At 53.2% G+C, this 21,329-nt stretch overlaps 2 protein-coding genes across 2 annotated transcripts; one reads left to right on the plus strand and one right to left on the minus strand.

The window, feature by feature from the left end:
* Positions 1-1,094: 1,094 nt before the first annotated feature.
* On the minus strand, positions 1,095-8,926 carry LOC103763239 (chromaffin granule amine transporter). Its single transcript, XM_029964993.1, has 15 exons — positions 8,743-8,926; positions 7,636-7,996; positions 7,057-7,115; positions 6,725-6,808; positions 6,458-6,550; positions 6,138-6,227; positions 5,231-5,274; positions 5,053-5,113; positions 4,845-4,940; positions 3,183-3,261; positions 3,011-3,062; positions 2,559-2,622; positions 2,116-2,235; positions 1,592-1,725; positions 1,095-1,313 (listed from the first exon to the last, which is right to left on the minus strand). The coding sequence occupies exons 1-15, from the start codon at positions 8,924-8,926 to the stop codon at positions 1,200-1,202; spliced, it is 1,635 nt and encodes a 544-aa protein (XP_029820853.1). The 3' UTR covers positions 1,095-1,199.
* A 1,462-nt stretch (positions 8,927-10,388) lies between these two features.
* ATP6V1B2 (ATPase H+ transporting V1 subunit B2) lies at positions 10,389-20,527 on the plus strand. Its single transcript, XM_025896429.2, has 15 exons — positions 10,389-10,479; positions 11,451-11,642; positions 13,628-13,683; positions 14,329-14,427; positions 15,011-15,104; positions 15,196-15,273; positions 15,749-15,888; positions 16,011-16,112; positions 16,619-16,716; positions 16,863-16,986; positions 17,556-17,706; positions 17,958-18,040; positions 18,131-18,235; positions 18,804-18,933; positions 19,014-20,527. The coding sequence occupies exons 1-15, from the start codon at positions 10,389-10,391 to the stop codon at positions 19,154-19,156; spliced, it is 1,686 nt and encodes a 561-aa protein (XP_025752214.2). The 3' UTR covers positions 19,157-20,527.
* The last annotated feature ends 802 nt before the right edge of the window (positions 20,528-21,329 follow it).

Genomic DNA, 21,329 nt, shown 5'->3' on the forward strand with positions numbered 1-21,329 from the left:
CGGAAGTGACGTCAAAAGGGAAGGCGGCCCCTGTAATTGGCTGGCGGGCCCCTCAGGGGCGGTGATGAAACAAACCCGTGGCACAAACACAGCCCTGAGGGGCCGCTGGATGAGCCCTGCCCAGGGTGTTCTCCATGGCAGACCCGGCCGGGCGCTGGGCGCCTCCAGCTCGGTGGTTTTGGAGCCGTGAGGGTGAATGTTTGCGCTGTGGAAGCCCTGAGGGAAAGGGCAGATTCTGGGGGAAAGCGTCCCCTCACAGCTGCCAAGAATCCCCTCGTCCTCTCCAGCTGCAGCACTGGCAGCACCTGAAATATATCCATCTATATTTCTATCTATGTATCTATCTGTGTGTGTATATATATATATATATGAAATACATATATATTTCTATCTATCTATATGTATATGTATATGTATAATATACATATATATAATATAGGTATAATATACATATATATAATATATATACATATCTATATGTATAATATAGATATACACATATATATATGTATCTATGTATATACATATATACATATGTATATATGTATGTATAGATATGTATCTATGTATATATATGTGTGTGTACATACATGTGTTTGTATATATATGGGTGTATACATATATATTTGTATATATGTAAATAACATTAATCACGAATTATCTAAGTGGCTTTTTTTGTGTAGGAGTCTACACCTTATTTCCACCTCAGTTTCTTAGAGTTCTCCAAACAAATGAATTCGTTTAATGTACGTTGGGGAGGACACACAGGCAGCTCTGAGCAGCACGGACACAGCACGACACATCAAGCTACAGCAAAAAGAAATGAGTGTTTTTTTAGTGTCTCCAGAGGAGCGTGGAGCAGTGACATTACAGTGACATCTTTACGGGCGGTGGCACAGATGGATTGTGCCCTGTTGTTACAGAACAGCTTCATCCTGGGGTTTAGAGGAGGATCTGGAGAAATCTCCCAGAGCTGATATCATTTTCTTTTTTCTTTTTTCCCCCCCTCCATTTTCTTTCAGGAACAGTCAGTGCTTTAAAGACATTCACAAAGCCCTGGGGTGTTCTCCTCTGGCACGGGCAGGCTGTGCCTGGGACAAAGCTGTTCTCCAGGACAGGCTGATACATCCACTGCTCGTAGAATCTGTGTTTGTAGCCGTAATATTGGTTTTGAAGCAGGGCACACATCCTTGCACTGCCTATTCCACATTTTCCTCCTCCACGTCACTGTCCTCCGAGAGAGGGAACTCCCGCAGGGGTTTCTGCCCGGTGTAGCTTTGGGGTTGCATGGGGCACTCCTGGCTCAGGATTGCCTGGGTGGAGGAGAGGAGAAATCCTGCTTTGGTAAAAACTGTGATTAATTTGAACACTTAACAGGAGTTACCAACTTCTCCCCAGGGAATACAAGTTAAGGAAGAGTTAAGGGAAGGACCCTCTAAACTCACCTGGTTTTATCTGAGATTTTTGTCCCTTTTTGAGGGCAGAGCAGCACCCAAACCAGAAGACGCAATCCCTAGCAAATTTATTCTTACCTCCCCCGAATCCCTGGGTTGTGAACCCCCTCTACCCCAATAAACTCCCCTAGACTGACCATCTTCTCCTCCTTGGCGGGGGGGCTGCGCAGGCACCAGCAGAGGGGGGCGTAGGCCAGGTTGGTCACTCCGATGCTGACCATCAGCCAGGGGAAGCCGACGGCTCCGACGATCGCCCCGGCCGTGGAAGGACCTGCAAATTGGAACGTTGAAAAGGGATAAAAATCCCAGAGAGGGGGAGGTTTGTCCGCTTTGGAGGGGACCTGTGGTGGACTCGGTGGTTGTGGTGAATGTTGTGTGGAGGAAAGGGGGTGATAACCAGAGTGAGATACACACCGAGCAGTCCCCCTGTGAGTAAGAGCTCCCTCACTGCTATGAGTGTACTCTGAGATAGTCCAAATAATAATAATTACTATTAACTTACTGTGTTGTTCTAATGCTACAAATCAGCGAGTATTTCATATTAAAAAAAAACAAACAAAAAAAACCCGCAAAAAACCAACAAAATAATGGCAAAGAGTGTTTAAAAAGTTTGGAGGTTTGTTTGTTTTTAAAAAAAAGGAGAGAAAAGAAGGACATCTACCAACAGCAAAGCCCATGCAAAAGGCCACGTCAGCGATGGCGTAGACGGTGCCGTAGACGGAGGTGTGGCGCAGGTCCACCAGGTAACCCATGATGGGCATCATGGAGGAGTCCACCATTCCTGCCCGGAGCAAGGAGGGGCTGCTCAGGCACTGCTGCTCCTGGGGAGAGAGCCCTGGAGCAGCCTGAGCACCCCCAGCTTACCTATGGCAAAGCCCAACTTACCTACGGCAAAGCCCAACTTACCCATGGCACCCATGGCAAAGCCCAGCTTACCTATGGCAAAGCCCAGCTTACCTATGGCAAAGCCCAGCTTACCTACGGCAAAGCCCAACTTACCCATGGCAAAGCCCAACTTACCCATGGCAAAGCCCAGCTTATCTATGGCAAAGCCCAACTTACCTATGGCAAAGCCCAGCTTACCTGTGGCAAAGCCCAGCTTACCTATGGCAAAGCCCAGCCCAGCGTTGGGGGCGATGAGCCCGTAAATGTTTGTGGCCAGAGGTACCTTTGAGAGGAGAGACGTGGAGTAGATCAGGGAATCATGGAATGGTTCGAGCTGGGAGGGACCTTAAAGCTCATCCAGTGCCACCCCCTGCCATGGGCAGGGACACCTCCCACCAGCCCAGGTTGCTCCAACCTGCCCTTGGACACTTCCAGGGATCCAGGGGCAGCCACAGCTTCTCTGGGCAACCTGTGCCAGGGCCTCCCACCCTCACAGGGCAGAACTTCTTCCTGCTCTCTGATCTGAACCTCCCCTCTGTCAGTGGGAGGCCATTCCCCCTCGCCCTGGCCCTTGTAAAAAGTCTCTCCCTGTCTTTCCTTTCAGCTCCCTCAGGCACTGGAGGGCCACAATTTAGCCACCCCGAAGCCTTTTCCAGGCTCTTGGTACTCACGCAGAGGAGGCTGACTCCCACCACAGCCATCCCGACCATGGAGCACAGCCACCTGCAGCGGGGGAGAGGGCAGGAGTCCTCAGCCTGCACAGCACCACGGGCATCATTCCCGCTGAAATTCCAGCCGGGATGGGCTGGGCTGAGCCAGAACCTCTGGTTTGGTCCCACTCACCGCCCCATCCTGTTGGCCAGGACCCCGAAGAGGTTGGTGCCGATGAGGTAGGATATGCTGGCGGGGAGGAACGCCATCCCTGGCAGAGGGGAGGAATCAAACACAGTGTGTCACCCCCAAGAAAACACAGGGCATTTGCACAATTTTCATCCCCTCACTGGGAGAATGGCCCGAGCCAGGACAGGCACCTGAACACCCTCCTACCATAATTTCTCCCTCCTCCACCTTTCCCCCTTTCATCTGCTAAATAGAGAGGAATAAAACAACTGCTTAAGTAAAAAGCTCCGGGATCATTATGCAGCTCAAAATTAAATATTTGCTCTGCCTGCTGCTTTACCAGTTGTTTATTTTTCATATACTCTCCCGCTGACTATAAATAAAACTGATCAGCTCCATTTCCCTGGGACAACTTCCTTATTGGAACACACTGATTTGTGTTTAATTTTCTCTCCTCTCTCTAAGAGCTACAGAACATGGTTAATCCTGCAGGTTTAGTCCAAGCTCTTCAGGGTTGTTTTCCCAGATTTTATGGGAGTGGGTGAACTGAAGGAGACAAACAGAGAAGGCTCCTGGGCTCAGAACAGCACGTGAGGTGGTGGTTTGTCGTTGGACTGTGTCTAAATCCAAACTGCTCTCGAATCTCAGGTACCCAAACATCTTAGGGAATGTATTTGGGATTTTCTTTGCTGTCTGCTGACCTCTGGGTGCTCTAAGTCACCTCAAAGGTTCCCCTGGGGCTCAGTGGTGACAGGGCAGCCCCGAGTTCTTTTCCCCTGAGTTCTGCCCCTTCTTCCCACCGCCAGAATCTTTGGGTGCTGCTCCCCCCTCACCCATCCTTGCTCAAAAGAAGCGTCATCTGCTTTTACTGGATGGATGTTCCTGCCTGCCCAGAGGATAATTTGATCAGGAGCAATCTCACCCCCCCCTGCTCCCAACCTAGAATCCAATTTGGGATCTAAGTGCAGCCCGGGGCACCCCCGGGGTCATTCCTCTGCCAATTGGGTTTTATAACCATTAGTTTTTACTTCTGCAGCAAACACAGGCGGTGTTATCTCCACATCCCATTTTCCAGGCAGCTGGTAAGCAGCAGGTCCTGCCCTGCCCTGCCTGGGACACCCTGAGTGGCCTCGTTTCACTCGGAGCAGCCCCTGCAAAGCCCATCTGGCCTCCACCACTGCAGCCCAGCACGAGCCCATTATCCGCCCTGCAGAAGATGGGCTTCCACAGGCTTCCCAAACAGCCTCCCCTCCCCGTTATTGCCCTTGTGGGGAGCCTGGTTCCGTGCAGTTTTTTCAATAACAGAGCAAGGCACATCGTGCAGCCACCACTGAGGAATTTCCAGCTGGAACTGGAGCACAGCCTGGGATTGCTGCCCCCCCCACACGTGTGAGGTCATCTGTTTTCTTCTTTCTTTTTTTTTTTGGAATGATATAAAAGATCTTTCACTCCAGCTCACAGTGCCCGAGCAGGACGTGGTTCTTCGATCCCTGGAGCTGTGCCCAAGAAAAAACTGGACGTGGCACTCGGTGCTCCGGGCTGGTTGACACGGCGGGGACGGGTCCCAGGTGGGACTCGGTGACCTGGGAGGTCTTTCCCCAGTGATCCCGTGATTCTAAACTCTCCCAAGGCTCGGGAGAGGAGGCTGCAAAGCACGAGACCTACCGAGCTGCCACTGCGGGGAGCACATGGTCTGCATCATCCAGATGGGCAGGGTGGGCTCCAGCATGGCCACCCCCATGTTGGAGAAGCAGAGGGCTCCTGGTGGGGAGAAAAGGCAGAAATGCTCCATTTGAGCCTTTACTTTTGCTGCTGTTTCAAGCAGGGAATCTTCACTCAGGGGGGCTCAGCGTGTGCCAGCCTCCACCTTTACCTGCAGCCACCAGGATGTAGGGGTCCCGCAGCAGGGTGGACATTGGGGTGGCCTTGGTGCTCTGCGGGGTGTCCAAGGGGGTTCCGTGGGCTGGGGGCTGTGTGTGCCCTCACCTGGCCCCTGGCACTGCCCCCTCCCTCACCTGGCAGCGCTCAGGGGTGCCCAGGGCTGTACTCACCTCCGGGCAGATCCTGGAGGGCTGCAGGATGCACAGCTGCAGGGCTGGGGAGAGAACACCCCCTCAATCCTCCTTCTCCCCTCTGGCTTTTCCCTCAGCTCCACCCCTTCCCCCAGCAGAACCCCCGGGGATGCAGGAACTGTGTCTAGGATAGGGTAGGAGGTGGGAGGGAGCACCAGAACTGCCCAGGGTGGAGTGTGTTGGAAGGCTTTTGTCAACCCCTGAGCAGTCAAAAGTGCAAATGCTCTCGCCTGGCTGCCAGCTGGGAGAGGCCACCAGAGCATGACAGGAATTGGATATGGAAAAGAATGGGATTAAACCAGAAAGTCTGGTATGTATGAGGCCTACATTTTGTTTTTCAGAGGCTCTTACACGGTTCATTACAGATATCTTGCCTCACATCTGGGCAAAGATGGTAACTGGGACTGTAATTTAATTAGCTCAGTACTTCCCACAGAAAAGGCACATTCCTGCTGCCTGTGACTTTGCTGTGGCACTGGGAAGGCTCTTTATCTCTGACACAGTGATGGGAGGAAGCACAGGACACCGTTTATGCTGGCAAAGCCTGATTCCTTCGTGGCATGAAGAGGCTGCAGACAGGAAGGCCTTGCCAAAGAACTCACAGCTCAAAGAGCTTTGCTGAACGTGCCTTTCAAGCCATGAAAGCAATTGGGGGGTTCATTAAGTAATGAGGGATTAATTCTTACATATTGCTGTGTCAGTCATCTGGAGATAGAAACCATGGGATTCAGCACTAACAGAACAACCAGTGCTGGTGGTGTCACCCGTCCTGTGTTCACGTTCTCCCTTCTCTCAGATCCTCCCCAGAACACCCACACTGAAACCTTTTCACATGGTGGTTTTTGGTGGGGTTTTTTTGGCAGGTATAAACCACGTGGCCTCTCACCTCCATCCAAGAGGGCGAGGAATGCCAGCACCAGGAAGGGAGAGGATTTCCCGGCGAATTCGTACATGACGCTCCCGAAGGGCGCCCCGACTGCAAGGGAGAGGCTGTGTCACAGCAGGGCAGTGCCACCACCCCCAGCTGCCCCCTCCGGGTCCCTGGGGGGTGTTTTGGGGGGGAAAATGTGGTTGGAAGGTGTGGGGTCCCACGGAGGGAGGGCAGGGCAGGGAGCAGGACATCCAGCCGAGCCCATGGGACGGGGAAGGGGCACATCCAGGGTGGAGGTGCTGTCCTAAATCCCACTGGGATCGAGGTGTCCTTACTCAGCACGCCCAAGGCCAGGCCTCCCAGGGCGATGCCCATGGCACTGCCCCTCTCAGAGTCGTCTGTGTACACGCTGGCCAGCATTCCCAGCCCTGGGAGCGGGGAGAGAGCACAGGACACATGGTTCCATGGCGGTGGGCTCCTCTCTTTTGGGGTGCCCTGTTTGCACCAGCCAGGCAGGCCCAGTGAGGAGGAGCAGGAGGAGGAGGATGACAGTTGAACCCAGACAGGGGGAGCTGACACGGGGACAAAGCTGAAACATTTACCTGCCACTGATGAGAAGGAGGAGCCCACGCCTTGGAGGGCCCGGGCGATGAACAGCAGGGTGTAGGTGCCTGAGAAAGCAAACACTGCAGAGAGAGGGGAGAGCTGCATCAGGCTGGGCCTGAAAACCCTGCAGAGGGTGAGACTGGCCTCAGCTGGCACCCCTTTGGGCGCTGGAGGGGGCAAAGGGACAGAGGGCTCCTCGTCCTTTCTCGTCACTCCGTTCTGGGTTGCTCTGCTCTCCCTCTTTCCTCCTCCTCGGGGACAGCAGGGAGGGCACAGCCTAGAGGATTTCCTGGTGCCAGGGAAGGGCAGAGGGAAGGGCAATACTCACTGACTGTGGAGAGGAACATGATGGAGAACCCCACGAACATGGGGATGTGGTATCCTATCCTGGAAAGGGAACAAAAGAGGCACCAGCTCAGCGGGAGCTTTGACATGTGGCCTCACTGCCCAGCCTTAACACACAGCTCTCTGTGGGCTGGGAAGTGCCTCCTGAACGGGTGGGTGAGCCCCCAAGGGCTGGTCAGTGCCCCAGTGCCCCCCTGCAGAGCCCACCCAAAGCCATGGCTCGGCTCTCCCACCCCAGCTCAGCTCACGGTGTCTGCAGGAGACACAGGCCAAGGGGATCTGAAACCAGCATTGTACCATGGCGGGCTGGGAGGCTGTGTTTGTTTGTTTGGTGCTTACTGGCACCAAACAGCACCTGCCAGCACCTGAGGAGAGCATTAGTGAGGTTTAGACCGGAATATAAACTCACAAACCACGGGCAGGCTTTCAGAACAGGCACAATTCCTGCTATTTTCAGGGATACATTCTCCCCAGTTCCTCTAATCCCACAGCTGCAGCAGCTCAGCCCCGTGGTGGCTCCTGCCTGTCCCCAAGGGGCCACAAACCCGGCTCTGTGACCTACCTGTTGGTCAGGAGGCCCACGCAGGGGTTGACCAGCAGCTGGACCAGAGCCTTGGAGGCAAAGAGCAGCCCCACACGGACGTTCTCCCTGGTGAGGAAGTCGTCCCCCTCGGGGCAGCCCCTCGGGGGTGCAGGGGGGCTGCTGGGGGGCCGTGCTGGGAGGCTGCTCTCCGTCCCACTGGGCACCTCTGGGGGGCTGTCAGAGCCCCAGACAGGCACCGTGGTGTTGGCAAAGTAGGAGAACAAGGAGGAGAAAGGAGGAGCCTTCAGGGCTGGAGGAGCTGGCTCGGGCTGGGCTGTGGCCATGGAGCTGTTGGCACCTTGGTACTCGGTGGTGTAGAGGAAGGTGGGCACGATGGGCACTGGGGGAGAAGCCAGGGAAGGGATTAGTTGGGGATTTTCCTCCCTTTCCTGGCTCGGCACAGAGCCAAGCTGAGCTGCCAGCACCCAGCCCTGAGCAGGGACCCTGCTGGCATCACCCAGAGACCCACAGAGGAGCTGAGACCCCGAGACAGCCCCCCAGGGACCCATCCCCTTGCTGTACCCCCAAGACAACCCCTGAAGGACCCATCCCCTCGCTGTACCCCCATGCACCCCCCAAGAGTGCCCTGAGCAGCCCCTAAAGAACCCAACCCCACGCTGTGCCCCCGAGGCAGCCCCCAAAGGACCCCTCCCTTTGCTGTACCCTCAGAGAACCCCACACTGCCCCCCTGAGCAGCCCCCCCAAGGGTCCAGCCCCGTCCCCTCCAGGCAGCCCCCCCAGAGCCCCCTTACCCACGACGGTAGCAGCATGTGTAGCAGCAGTGCCACGGAACACCACCCACCAACCAGCCTCGGGGAACCCCCTGCTTCTGGGCCAGCCAGCGCTGGGGGGGGTGCTGGGGGGCTGAGGGCACAGCCAGGGGCATGGCCGGGGCTCCGGGGGGCTCCTGGGCTCAGGGGTGAGGGGCTCTGAGCACCTTTAAAGAGAACACTCCGGGTCACTCCTCCCACAGCTCACGGCTGCTCCCTCGGGAAAGCAGCTCCCGGGGGCACCGAGTGTGGCCCCAGGAGCTGGGGGCCATTCCCAGAACCTGTGTGCTTTGCTTTCCCCAGGAGCTGGGACCACCAGCTTCGCTATCAAAGCCCGTGTTTTCATCAGGCTTGCTTTTAAATTCGCAGCTGGAGTGGTGCTCCAACCATTTCCTCTCTCCTGAGACGTCTTGTACCTGCTTCAAGGCATCCTTTCGGTCTCCTCCCAAAGACTCCAGGCACAGATCGAGCCTCCAGCTTATCTGAGGTAATCTCGACATCTTTTATTCCGTGTTTGTTCTTTGGAGATTAAATTCGGCCTCAAAGGAAATTCATTTTACCTTCCGTGTCTTTTTATCTGACCTAATTGAAATGTCAGGGCAAGATCCAGTGCTTCAAAGCCTGATGTAAGTGAGGGAGATCAGGGCTGAGGGAACACTGCTCACACCAAAAATGCCCATCAGAAACTTGCATTAAGCCAACCAATTAACCATTAACGCTCTCACAGCTCTTGGGAACAAGGGACTGAGTGGCAAAATTAATGGAGCTGAGCCCGAACTATCCCTCTTCCCAAAAAAACCCTGTGGTTTCCTGGAATCCCAGGCAGTGACAGTTGTCATTTTTGAATTATAAAAAAGCAAACACTCCAAATGCTTTATCTTCAAACGTGAGTGTCACTGAGCTGGGAAACAGGGCTGGTTCTCCCAGTGCCTCCAGGTAAACACCAAATAACAGAATTAACGCCAGAGAAGAACACAGAGGTACAAAAATGAGACAGAGAGGAAGAGTAAGGGAGCAGAGGCAATAAAGACACGTAGATTAACACCTCCAGCACAAACCCTGGCCCCTCTCCCTGCAAACCTGGGGTGAGGAGCAGAGGAAGATGGTCCCTTACCCTGCCACCCATCGGAGCCGGAGCCGCTGCCTTGGTGGATGAATCCTCCCTGGATTTATGGTTCCCTGTTCTCTGGAGAGGATGTGAGTGTCCCTGGTCCACGGAGATCTAACTGGAACCTCAAACAAGTGCCCCTGAGCCCTGCAGCTGGCTCTGCTCTGCGTCAGCAGGGCAGGGCGCTGGGCTGGGAGCCAGGAGTGTTTGTCCTCAGCTCTCCAGCTCTCATCCAACCCTGGGCTGGCCCCAGGCACCCAAACCCCTGCCTGGAGCTTTCTCAGAGCTCTGGGGGATGTTCAGCTCTTTGTGGTCCCCCCTCTCCTCCTCCCACGGGATTCTGCCAGTGGGGCACCTCCCCACGGCCTCTCCCTGTCTGTTCTGCCTGCAGGGACAGGGAGATAGTTCTTGGATTAACCAGGCAAAGCTGGCTGGAAATTCATCTCCAGGCACAGGGGAGCTGCTGCAAAGGCCACTCACAGCGGGATCTCTTTTATTCCATCATTTCTGTTTCCTTAAACTTTTGACACTTTGCCCCATGATTTCTTTTTTAAACCCCAAAAGCGATGCCATCATTCGTTCAGGACACAGAGATTTACGGCAGGGAGGGGAAATAAATCCCAAACATATTCCCCTTTCCTCCCTTGGCACATAAATCTGCCACTGAGGCCGTTTGTCTGCTCCTGCCTGGCCCAAAACCATTGCCAAGGAGGTGAGATGAGAACATCCTGCCCAGAAATTCCCTGGGTGAGCATTAGAGCAGGAGCTGAAGCCTTTAAATATATTTCATGAGCGGAGAATTGAATGCCTGGGCCTGGAAATGACTTTCCCAGCGTGTGGAGAGGAGGCAGAGGATGAGCAGTGCAGCACCACCATCTGCTGAGGGAGCCCAGAACTGCCGGGCTGGGCCCGGGGCTGCTGGGAGAGGAGCCAGAGGCTCCTCAGGTGAGGAGGGCATGTGGAGACCCCCTTCTCCTTCTCCTTCTCCTTCTCCTTCTCCTTCTCCTTCTCCTTCTCCTTCTCCTTCTCCTTCTCCTTCTCCTTCTCCTTCTCCTTCTCCTTCTTCTCCTTCTCCTTCTCCTTCTCCTTCTCCTTCTCCTTCTCCTTCTCCTTCTCCTTCTCCTTCTCCTTCTCCTTCTCCTTCTCCTTCTCCTACTCCTTCTCCTTCTCCTTCTCCTTCTCCTTCTCCTTCTCCTTCTCCTTCTCCTTCTCCTTCTCCTTCTCCTTCTCCTTCTCCTTCTCCTTCTCCTTCTCCTTCTCCTTCTCCTTCTCCTTCTCCTTCTCCTTCTCCTTCTCCTTCTCCTTCTCCTCCTTTCTTCTTTTTCCTTTACCTTTTTCTATTTTCCTTTCCCTTTTACTCTTTCTTTTCCCTTTTTTCTTTTCCCTTTCCCATTTTATTTTTCCTTTCCCTTAACTTCTTTACCTTTTCCCTTTCCCTTTTCTCTTTTTCTTAACCCCTTTTCCTCTTTAATTTTCCTTTTACCTTTCCTGTTGTCTTTCCTTTTCCTCTTCCCTTTCCCTTTTCTCCCTTTCCCTTTTCTCCCTTTTTCTTTTCTTTTCTTTTCTTTTCTTTTCTTTTCTTTTCTTTTCTTTTCTTTTCTTTTCTTTTCTTCTTTCTTTTCTTTTCTTTTCTTTTCTTCTTTTTTTTCTTTTCTTTTCTTTTCTTTTCTTTTCTTTTCTTTTCTTTTCTTTTCTTTTCTTTTCTTTTCTTTTCTTTTCTTTTCTTTTCTTTCTTTTCTTTTCTTTCTCCTATTCCTTCCTCTTTCCCTTTCCCTCTTTCCTCTTCCCTTCCTCTTTCCCTTTCCCTCTTTCCTCTTCCTTTTCCCTTTCCCTCTTTACTTTTCCCTCTTTCCCTCTCCCTTCCCTTTTCCTTTCCCCATTCCCGTTCCCGTTCCCATTCCCGTTCCCCCCCCCAGCACCCGGGTCAGCTCCGGTGGGCGTGGCCTGTGTGGTGGGCGTGTCCCTCCGCGGTGGGCGTGTCCTCGAGGTGGGCGTGGTCCGCCCCGCCGCTATAACGCGCCTGCGCAAGTCGCGGCCGCTGCGGTCGCGGTCCAAGGATGGCGCGGTGCGGGCGCTACGCCGGGAGCTAGTGAACGGCGCCGGGCCCGGCGGGCCCCGCTGAGACAGGCGGCGGGCCCCTACCCGAGACTTTCCTGTTCCCAGCCGCCGCCTCAGTGAGTGGGGCGCCGAGACAACGCGGGGGGTCGCGGGGGAGGGGGATCGGCCCCGCTCGGCGGCCGCCGCACAGCCCCTCGGGCGGCTGCCCGCGGCAGGGATCCGCCTGCGGGCTGGGCCCTTCAGGAGCCTCTGAGGGGTTCCCTGAGCCTTCCCCCAGCGTTCGAGGGCGGCGGGCCGGGGTCCGGCTGCAGTGGGGCTGTTAATTGGTATTGATTAATCACCGTGTCCTGCCCCAGAGCGGGCTCCCAAGGAACACGGGCCGCTCCAGGGCCTTCCTGGGAACCCGGCGTTGGCAGCAGGAACGGGAAGTGGCTGTGGATGGGTGCGGGTGCGGCATCCTTCAACGCTGCCTTGAGAAATCCGGTGAAAAAGGGGAAATCCGGGAACCTTGTAAAAATCCCCTCGTTGCAGGGCTGTGGGAAGGGGTGTTTTTCCTGGCAGTGACTCCACCTGTGCCCTGAATGGCACCAGGACCTGCAGGGGGGTGCCCAGGAGCTCCTGGAAAAGTCACTCAGGTTGAGAAGCCAATCTTTGCAATTCCAGCCTCTCCCAAGGCGTTGGAGCCAAGGTGACTCCATGTTCTATCCAGGTTTTTCCATTCTGGCTTTGACCTGAACTGACGTCAAGCAGGGTATGGAAAATGTTTCCAGTTGTTTTTGGTTCATCGTGGAACTGGTTGATCAGAATGGAAAGGGGAATTTGGAGTGGGGGTTGAGCTGCTTTCCTGGGGGATTGGTGCTGAGTGATCCTGCTGGATGCCAGGGAAGTGTTTTCCCGTGGACAGAGCAGGGGGTGGGAGCCCTGTGGGTGGATTGAGGAAGGAGAGCTCATGAGGCAGTCATGGGATGAAAAGCTCCGCTCAGGGTCATGTTTTCCGTGGCCTGCAAACCCTGGGAGTGTGAGCAGAGCCCTCGTGGATGGTGTCTGGGTGATCCCTCCCTGCTCAGGTGGCAGGAGCAGCTCAGCTGCTGCTTCTCATTAAGGGACATCTGTTTTGTCTCAGAGCGTTCAGGACGATTTTAGGAGTAAAACTGAGGAACTGGAGTTCAGTCCCTGGCCCAGCTCCTGCCCTGAGCTCCCCTCAGTTTGATTGTTGCCTGTTAAGATATCACATTGCAACATTCAGGGTGTTTATTGCAGTGTAAACAGCACCTTGTTGATGGTGTACACACAACCTGGGGAGCTGCCAGGCTGCAGAGGCTCTGGGTGCTTCCCTGCAGCTGGTGGAATCTGTGATCTGGTGTGGCTCCAGTGGCTCATTCCCCTCTCCCAGGAGAAGTGGGGAACTGTCACACTTGTGGTCACTGCACCTCGTGACCCTCAGAGGGCTCTGACTCAATAGTTCTTCTTTCTGTGGGTCCAGTGGTGCTCGGCTCCAGCTGCATCCTGGGGGGTGTATATCCCTGCATCCTGCTGTGTGCCCATCCCTGGATCCTTGGGGTGCATCCCTGGAGCAGGATTTGCTGCCTTTTCACAGCTTTCCCCCTGGGCTCTGCAAAATCATGGAATATCCTCGGCTGGAATCATAAAATCATGGAATGCTTTGGGCTGGAAAGGATCTCAAAGCCCATCCAGTCCCACCCCCTGCCATGGCCAGGGACACCTTCCACTAGCCCAGGTTGCTCCAGGCTCATTTTATCCCTGGCTGCAGATTTGTAGTGAATTTTTATGATTGACAAAAGCCCAGCAGGATTTTAGGGTCACCTCGGGGGGGGCTTTGCAGGAAGCAGCAGGAAATGCTGGACACACAATTCCATACCTGATCCTTCTGGAAGAGTTCATTACAAACACAGAAATGGAGCCCCACGACTGCAAACCTGAGCCTGGTGATAAGCATGGAACTGGGAAAACTTGATCTAGGATGTTTCTAAGGCAGCACCACCTGACTTGGGGCTTGTTTTTTTTTTTTTTCCAGCCTATAAAACTGTCTCTGGTGTGAACGGGCCCCTGGTTATCCTGGATCAAGTCAAGGTAAAAACTTGCATCTTAATGAAGCTTTTTTTTTTAAAGGGAGAATTTCCAAGCAAAGCTGGGGCAGGTTAAATGCAGACTGGTGGGAAATTCTGGCGTCCACAGAGCAATTTTAATCCCCTTCTGGCTGCTGAGAACGTGGCTCTGAGGCTGGGGAGGGGTGTCCGTGCCCTTGAGGCTGCTGGGGAAAGAAAGGGAACAGTGTTTCAGTTTTACCAAAACCCCCGGAATGTTGTTTTAAACTTTAACGCTGAAATCCACCTGTTTGCTTTGTTCCTGACCTTTCTGTTTCCAAATAAGTGCTCTGTGAAAGGAAACTCTGAACCCTTCTGGCTTGTTTTCAAGAAGGCAAACAACTGCTGCAGGTTTTTCTCCTGTCAGATGCTGCACTGTGGCTTTCTGTCGCTGTCTCAGGGCTACCTGGGTGTTCAGAACTGATTCTGCCACTCTGCAAACACTGTATATTCATGTAAAAATTGCTTTAGCCCCAGAGATTTAGTGTGCTTGGAACGAGTTTTGTTCTGATGATGAAATTATTCTTAAAAATCGAGTAGTTTCTAGGCTTAAGCTTGCTTAAAACTGGCAGCTTTTGTTTCCTGACTGTGGGATTTTGATGTTTTCCACCCTCTGTTTGCTCCCCCTCAGTTCCCCAGGTATGCAGAGATCGTCCACCTGACCCTTCCCGATGGCACAAGGAGGAGTGGGCAGGTCCTGGAAGTCAGTGGCTCCAAAGCTGTGGTTCAGGTATCAACAGGAGTGCCTCTTGTTGCATGTTTTATTAGTATTTTATTAATCAGGGTGCATCTGAGCCAAGTCAAATCTGTCCTGAGATTTGTTCTTTTGGCACTGGAAATGAAAAAGAAATAAATCACCGACTTATTCCGAGTGCCAGTGGGATGAATAACTTGAAAAGACTGCAAAGTGGAGCACAGGGACATTTTTATTGGCATCCCCCATGGATTTCTTTGCTGCTGGATTAAAGGAATCCACTGTAAGCTACAGTATTAGGTTCAGGATCAGCCGCTCTGCTGTGGCTGCTGTCTTTCTTCTAAAGAGCTGTGTCTTGTTAATATTCTTCTTATCTGAAGAACTTTACCCTGTTGGCAAAGGGAAACACCTGAGATGAAAGGAGTGGCTCCAATTTTGTTGGTGTAATTCATGAATTTTGTTAAAAGTGGGGGGGTTGATGTTTTGTGGCAGCAGAGCTGCTCTCGCAGCCCTTTGCAGAGCAGGGGTTCCTGCTGCGAGGCAGCACTCAGGTGTTACTCTGTGAAGCACAACACCCTTTTCCTGTGTTTTTATTTCCCTTTTTCTGCCATATTTGCAGGTATTTGAAGGCACTTCAGGGATTGATGCCAAGAAAACCTCCTGTGAGTTCACCGGGGACATCCTGCGGACCCCGGTCTCGGAGGACATGCTTGGTGAGGGCACAGTGCTTTGAGGGCTGGGCAGATCTATCCCCTGGGAACTTATTGTCACAGTAATTTGCATTTTTGTTGCTGTTTCTTACAGGCAGAGTGTTCAATGGATCAGGAAAACCTATAGACAGAGGCCCCATTGTCTTGGCTGAAGATTTCCTGGACATTATGGGTATGTTCTGTGCTCTTAATGAGTTTCTGGTGGGGAGTTAAGAGACAAATTTAGTGTGTCTGTTTTCTGAATGTTACAGTAGATTTGGGTTAGAACACAGGATCTAACTTAGGAGGAGCTTAATCTTATCTTTAATTATGTGTGGCATCAAACTCAAGTTGCACAAGTGCAGGAGGACGAGGCAGCAGAAAAGAGCAGTTTTCTGCAGTGCTTGGAGACTGTTCTTTATTATTTGTTGACTTAATTGTACAGGCTCCAGAGGTGATTAACTGGTAACTGGCAGGGTTTTCTGTAAATAATTCTTATCAGTGACATGACCACAGAATTCCAGAGCCTTGGCATCTCCTCAGGTGTGACCAGGTGCATGTAAAGATTTGTTGGCCTCACAGTGGGGTTGGTACCTCTTGAGCAGTTGTTTAATAAAGCTTCAAACACATATAGGGAATAACATATTCTCTTAAAAAAAACCCAACAGGTCAGCCCATCAACCCCCAGTGTCGTATCTACCCAGAAGAAATGATCCAGACTGGGATTTCAGCTATAGATGGCATGAACAGTATTGCCAGGGGCCAGAAAATCCCCATCTTCTCAGCTGCTGGGCTGCCCCACAACGAGGTGAGCACTCAGAGCCTCTCTGAACTGTTTGCTTGTGTTTCACTGGGGTTAAAAGTCAATGAAATGAAGTTCTGGGCTGTGCAGCAGCATCAGGTGCAAAGAGTGAAATGTTTTCTCCCCAGATTGCAGCTCAGATCTGTCGCCAGGCTGGCTTGGTGAAGAAATCCAAAGATGTGATGGACTACAGTGAGGAGAACTTTGCCATCGTGTTTGCTGCTATGGGGGTGAGTCCATGGAGCTGGAGGGAGCAATAACTGGCAATTCTGAGAGCACCTGAAGTACTGTAAGAAGGTTTTATGTGTATGCAACTAGAGGCTGAATGGCTGAAAATCCCAAAGGGCAGAAGTGCTGAACCCTGTTTGGCCCTGGCACAGGTTGGTCAGAGGAGCTGTGGCTGCCCCGTCCCTGGAGGTGTCCAAGGCCAGGTTGGAGCAGCCTGGGCTAGTGGAAGGTGTCCCTGCCCATGGCAGGGGGTGGGACTGGATGGGCTTTGAGGTCCCTTCCAACCCAAACCATTCCATGACTCCAACAAAGTGTGTCTGATCAGGATAAAGTGTCTTGAACTTGATCTCCAGCCTGGAATTCTAGAAGTTACTCACTCTGGGAATGCAGAGGAGCCTCCATGGTGGAGAGCCTTGTTATGGATGATTAACGAGGTGCTCAGACCTTAATGTGATGCAGAATGTCCTAAGCTGGAGTGTGGAAGTGATGCCTCCCTGCTGTGGTTTAGGTGAACATGGAGACCGCCCGGTTCTTCAAATCCGACTTCGAGGAGAACGGCTCCATGGACAACGTGTGCCTGTTCCTCAACCTGGCCAACGACCCAACGTGAGTACTTAGAGCCCTGCTGGCTGGGAGAAGGAGCTGTGCTGGTGCTCCAGTGGGTGCAGCAGCAGCAGATTCTGAGCTGCTTGCAGCTCCCAACCCGTCCCTTGCCATCCCTAAATCCCGGCTCGCGCCGCGTTGTGCCGCAGCATCGAGCGCATCATCACCCCCCGGCTGGCCCTGACAACTGCAGAGTTCCTGGCTTACCAGTGTGAGAAGCATGTGCTGGTCATCCTGACAGACATGAGCTCCTATGCTGAGGCCCTGCGGGAGGTACGTGGCCATTAAGGTGTTAATTACCCCGCTCGTTAACGAGCTGGGGGTTGGCAGCCAGGGTCTGTGGTGGAAAGTGAGAATCCAAACTTCTGCTGGGGCTGCTGCAGTTAATGTTCACTGCAGTGCTCTTAAATAGCCAGGGAGGCTTTCAGTGAGTGCTGGTGTTCAGTGGGATGTCAGAGCTAAATTTAATGGACTGGTGGCAGTTCCATGCCTGGAAGTGTCCAAGGCCAGGCTGGATGGAGCTCTGAGCAGCCTGGTCCAGTGGAAGGTGTCCCTGCCCATGGAAAGTGTCCCTGCCCGTGGCAGGGGTTGGAACTGGGTGATCTTTAAGGTCCCTTCCAACCCACCCCAGTCCATGATTCCATGAATTAGCAGTTTGACACCATCATTTTGGTTTTGCCTTGGCATCTTATCAAAAGGGTCGTGGTGACTCGGAGGGGTTCGTGTGGCTGCATTTCACAGGATGGGGTACTTCAAGTGACTTAGTGCAGCTAAATGTGGGGAGACAGCAGCTCCAGAGGGGGTGACCTGCCTTCCTGGGAATGTTTTGTGGTGTTCCCCAGGTGTCAGCAGCCCGGGAGGAGGTTCCTGGGCGCCGGGGCTTCCCGGGGTACATGTACACCGACCTGGCCACCATCTACGAGCGCGCGGGGCGCGTGGAGGGCAGGAACGGCTCCATCACCCAGATCCCCATCCTCACCATGCCCAACGACGGTGAGTGAGCTGCTCTGGGCAACACGCTGGCCTTCAGCTTCCCTCTGGAACACTGCAGCTGTTGGCTGCTTTCTCTGTGGTGCTAATAAGTGCTTTGCCCCGATCCAAGAGCACTTAGGGGATAAATGGAGGGAATCAGTGATGGCTTTGTACTTCAGAAGTCACCTAACGGCAAAAAGCTGCTGCATCAGTGCTAAAATGGATATAAAAGGGCTGAAAACTGTCAAACCATTTTTTTTTCCCCCCCATAGATATCACTCATCCTATCCCTGACCTGACTGGGTACATCACTGAGGGACAGATCTACGTGGACAGGCAGCTGCATAACAGACAGGTGTGTGCTGCAACACTTAGGGTGTATTTAAGATTACTCTTTGGGGTGTTTTTAAGTATTCCTGTTAATTCCTGGATGTTTCTCCCCCAGATTTACCCACCCATCAACGTCCTGCCCTCCTTGTCTCGACTGATGAAGTCAGCTATTGGGGAGGGGATGACCAGGAAGGATCATGCTGATGTGTCCAACCAGCTGGTGGGTACAAACCTCCCTGGGACAGCAGAGCCATGTTCCAAATCCACCTTTGGCTGCCCAGCCTGTAAAGAACATGCCAAGCAGTTGTGATCCACAACATCCCTGAGGCTCCTTTAAGGCACTGACTGGGTGTTTAGGGGAGACCCTTGGAGCTGGAACAGAAATTATGTGGATGATGGGCCATGAAGATGATGAGAGGGATGGAAGCTCTGCTGTGAGGGCTGGGGGTGTTCACTTGGAGAAGAGAAGGCTCCAAGGATTCCAGTGCCTGAAGGGGCTCCAGGAGAGCTGGAGAGGGACTTGAAACAAGGGATGGAGGGACAGGACAAGGGAGAATGGCTTCACACTGCCGGAGGGCAGAGTTAGATAAGATATTGGGAAGGAATTCCTCCTTGTGAGGTTGGGGAAGGGCTGGGATAGAATCCCCAGAGAAGCTGTGGCTGCCCCATCCCTGGAAGTGTCTGAGGCCAGGTTGGAGCAGGCTGGGCTAGTGGGAGGTGTCCCTGCCCATGGCAGGGGTGGGACTGGTGCCGTTCAGAGCCCTTTGGATCCCTCCCTGTCCCCCCAGTACGCCTGCTACGCCATCGGGAAGGACGTGCAGGCCATGAAGGCCGTGGTCGGGGAGGAAGCCCTCACCTCCGACGACCTGCTGTACCTGGAGTTCCTGCAGAAGTTCGAGAAGAACTTCATTGCTCAGGGTGAGTGAGGTGTCCCAGCGGGCACCAGCACCTCGGGGCTCCTTCCCCTGCCCCTCAAACCCCGGGTGGCTGTTGTGCAGGTCCCTACGAGAACCGCACGGTGTACGAGACCCTGGACATCGGCTGGCAGCTGCTGCGCATCTTCCCCAAGGAGATGCTCAAGAGGATCCCCCAGACAACGCTGGCCGAGTTCTACCCCCGGGATTCCACTGCAAAGCACTAACCCTGCCCCCCCTGCCCCTGCTCTGTGAGGTGCTGGTTTGGTTCCTGTCCCCATGTGTTGGTGTTTACTCGTCGCCCTTTTAGGATTCAGAGCCAGGAGTAGGTGACACCCCTGCCAGTGTGCCCATGTCCACTGAGACCAGCTTTTAAAATATCCCTTCTCCAGGAGAACACTTAGGCCAGCTCTTACAAATGTGCAATAGCCACCACCAGGTTTGGTTTCTTCCTGAGCTGAACCTTTTGGGGGCGTTTCAGGGGAGTTGTCTTGAGGATCACCAGAAACTGCAAATCTTTGCTTGCACACTGTGGTTTAGGGGAGCATGAAAGAGCAAACGTGACTTGCATGACAACATTCCTGTCTGGAAAATGCAAGTTCTGAGCCGTGGCTTAAGGTTCTGAAAGGTTTGTGTGAGCTGAGGACACGAGGAGGCAAATGCTGGGGGCTTTTCCACCAGCAAAGGGTCTTTCAGAGGACACAGGCCAGTGAGTTGCTACCTGGAAGTAGCATAATTACTGAATTAAAGGTTTTAAATTGAGGTTTGCAGACTAAGTTTCCTACTTAACCCTTTTTTCTTTGAATTCTGGAAATGCCAGGGACACAAACCAGCAGCTCAAGTGATTCTGAGCTCAGAAGTGTCACCACAACTGCTGGTAATTCAAGGCTTTGTGCTGCTGCTGAAGGGGATTCTGGGGGGTGAGAAAACCCACCTTAAACCTGACACAGGTGGGAACTCAGCTTTTACAGAATGTCCTGCACTAAATGATGCAACAGGAGGAAAAAAACCCAAACCAAACAGGTTTTAGTGTCAGAAAGGATATTTTGAATCCTGCTCTGGGTGTGCTGGGCCTGTGCTGTGTCTGAAGCTGCTGTGGTTTGCACTCCAGGCCCGGATTTGACTGGCCCTGAGCTCAGCATTCCCAAACACTGCAATCCTGGCCAGGCAATTCCGGGCTGTTCTTTTTCCAGCGGGTTCAGACGAGGCTCCAGGCCCTGCTGCTGGCAGACTTCCATGCTTTTTTCCCAGGCTTCACACGAGTCTGAGCTCTGGTCTGGCTCACCGAGGCATGTTGCACCTCTCTGAACGCCTTCAGTGCCTGTCTGGGGAGGTGTGAACAGGCCTGGGCTGCCAGAGTGTGCTAATTCCAGCTCCCTGCTGTCTCCATGTGCAGCTCTCCCCAGTTCTGTGTTCTCTGTGGCTGCAGCAGCAACTCTATTCCAGTGCATTCCACCCAAAGCTGTGTCAAGTCTCTCTTTTTTTCCTTTTTTTTTCTTTTTCTCGAGGTCAGGGTGGGAGGTTGGAAGTGTTGGCATGAAAATACTTTAATGTAGAGAATATCTAAATAAATTAAATATGGAAGGTGTTGAAGACAATGGAAGGCTCCTTGTGGTTCTGTGGTGGTTCAGCAGGGGCCGGGATGTCCCCTGGGAATGGGAATGGAGCCACTTCAGTGGGCAGGGAGGGCCCTGAGCTGAGGATTCCCTGCTGAGGAGGAGGATCTGACCTTCAGCCTCAGCCCCCAGTGCTGTGTGGAGTTGGGGGGTGGTGCAGTCACGGGGAAAGGCTTTGCAGGAATGTGCAGGGAATGTGATCCCCCTGTTCCCACATCCCTCTCCGGGGGTGGTTTGTGCTTGAGGAGGTTTGGAAACATTAAACTCCTGGACAATGAGTTCTGGGCCTTCAGTTTGCTTTGGGGTTTGGGTGTGGTCAGCACTGGGGGGGTTGTTCAGGCCTTCCCTGCAGCCAGGCTGCTTAAATTCCAGTGCCAGCCCCTCTGAATTCCCAGGATGGTTTGGGTGGGAAGGAACCTGAAAGATCATCTTGTTTCACTCCCCTACCATGGGCAGGGACACCTTCCCCTAGCCCAGGGACTGGCTGGGACAAGTATTTTTGGCTTTTCTACCCATTTTCCCCTTCAGTGACAGTCTCTGTCTCGAGGGAGAGCCTGTGCTAAGGGATGGGAATAACCCAGGAGCTGGGGCTCAGGGCCAGGTTCTGAAAACTGAGCCAGGGGAGAAATTCCACAGCCCAGTGAATTCCTGAGTCCCTCAGCAGGTGCCAGAGCTCGGGGACAAAGGTTGAACAAACATTCCCAAGGGTGTGTGAGCAGGAAGGTGCCTCTCCTGGGATGCCTGCAGGATTCTGTATGGATAACAGGGCTCCTGGAATGTGTGT

Source organism: Manacus vitellinus, unplaced genomic scaffold (assembly GCF_001715985.3).
Source record: "Manacus vitellinus isolate BGI_N305 unplaced genomic scaffold, ASM171598v3 scaffold_87_pilon, whole genome shotgun sequence".
NCBI classification, from domain to species: domain Eukaryota; kingdom Metazoa; phylum Chordata; class Aves; order Passeriformes; family Pipridae; genus Manacus; species Manacus vitellinus.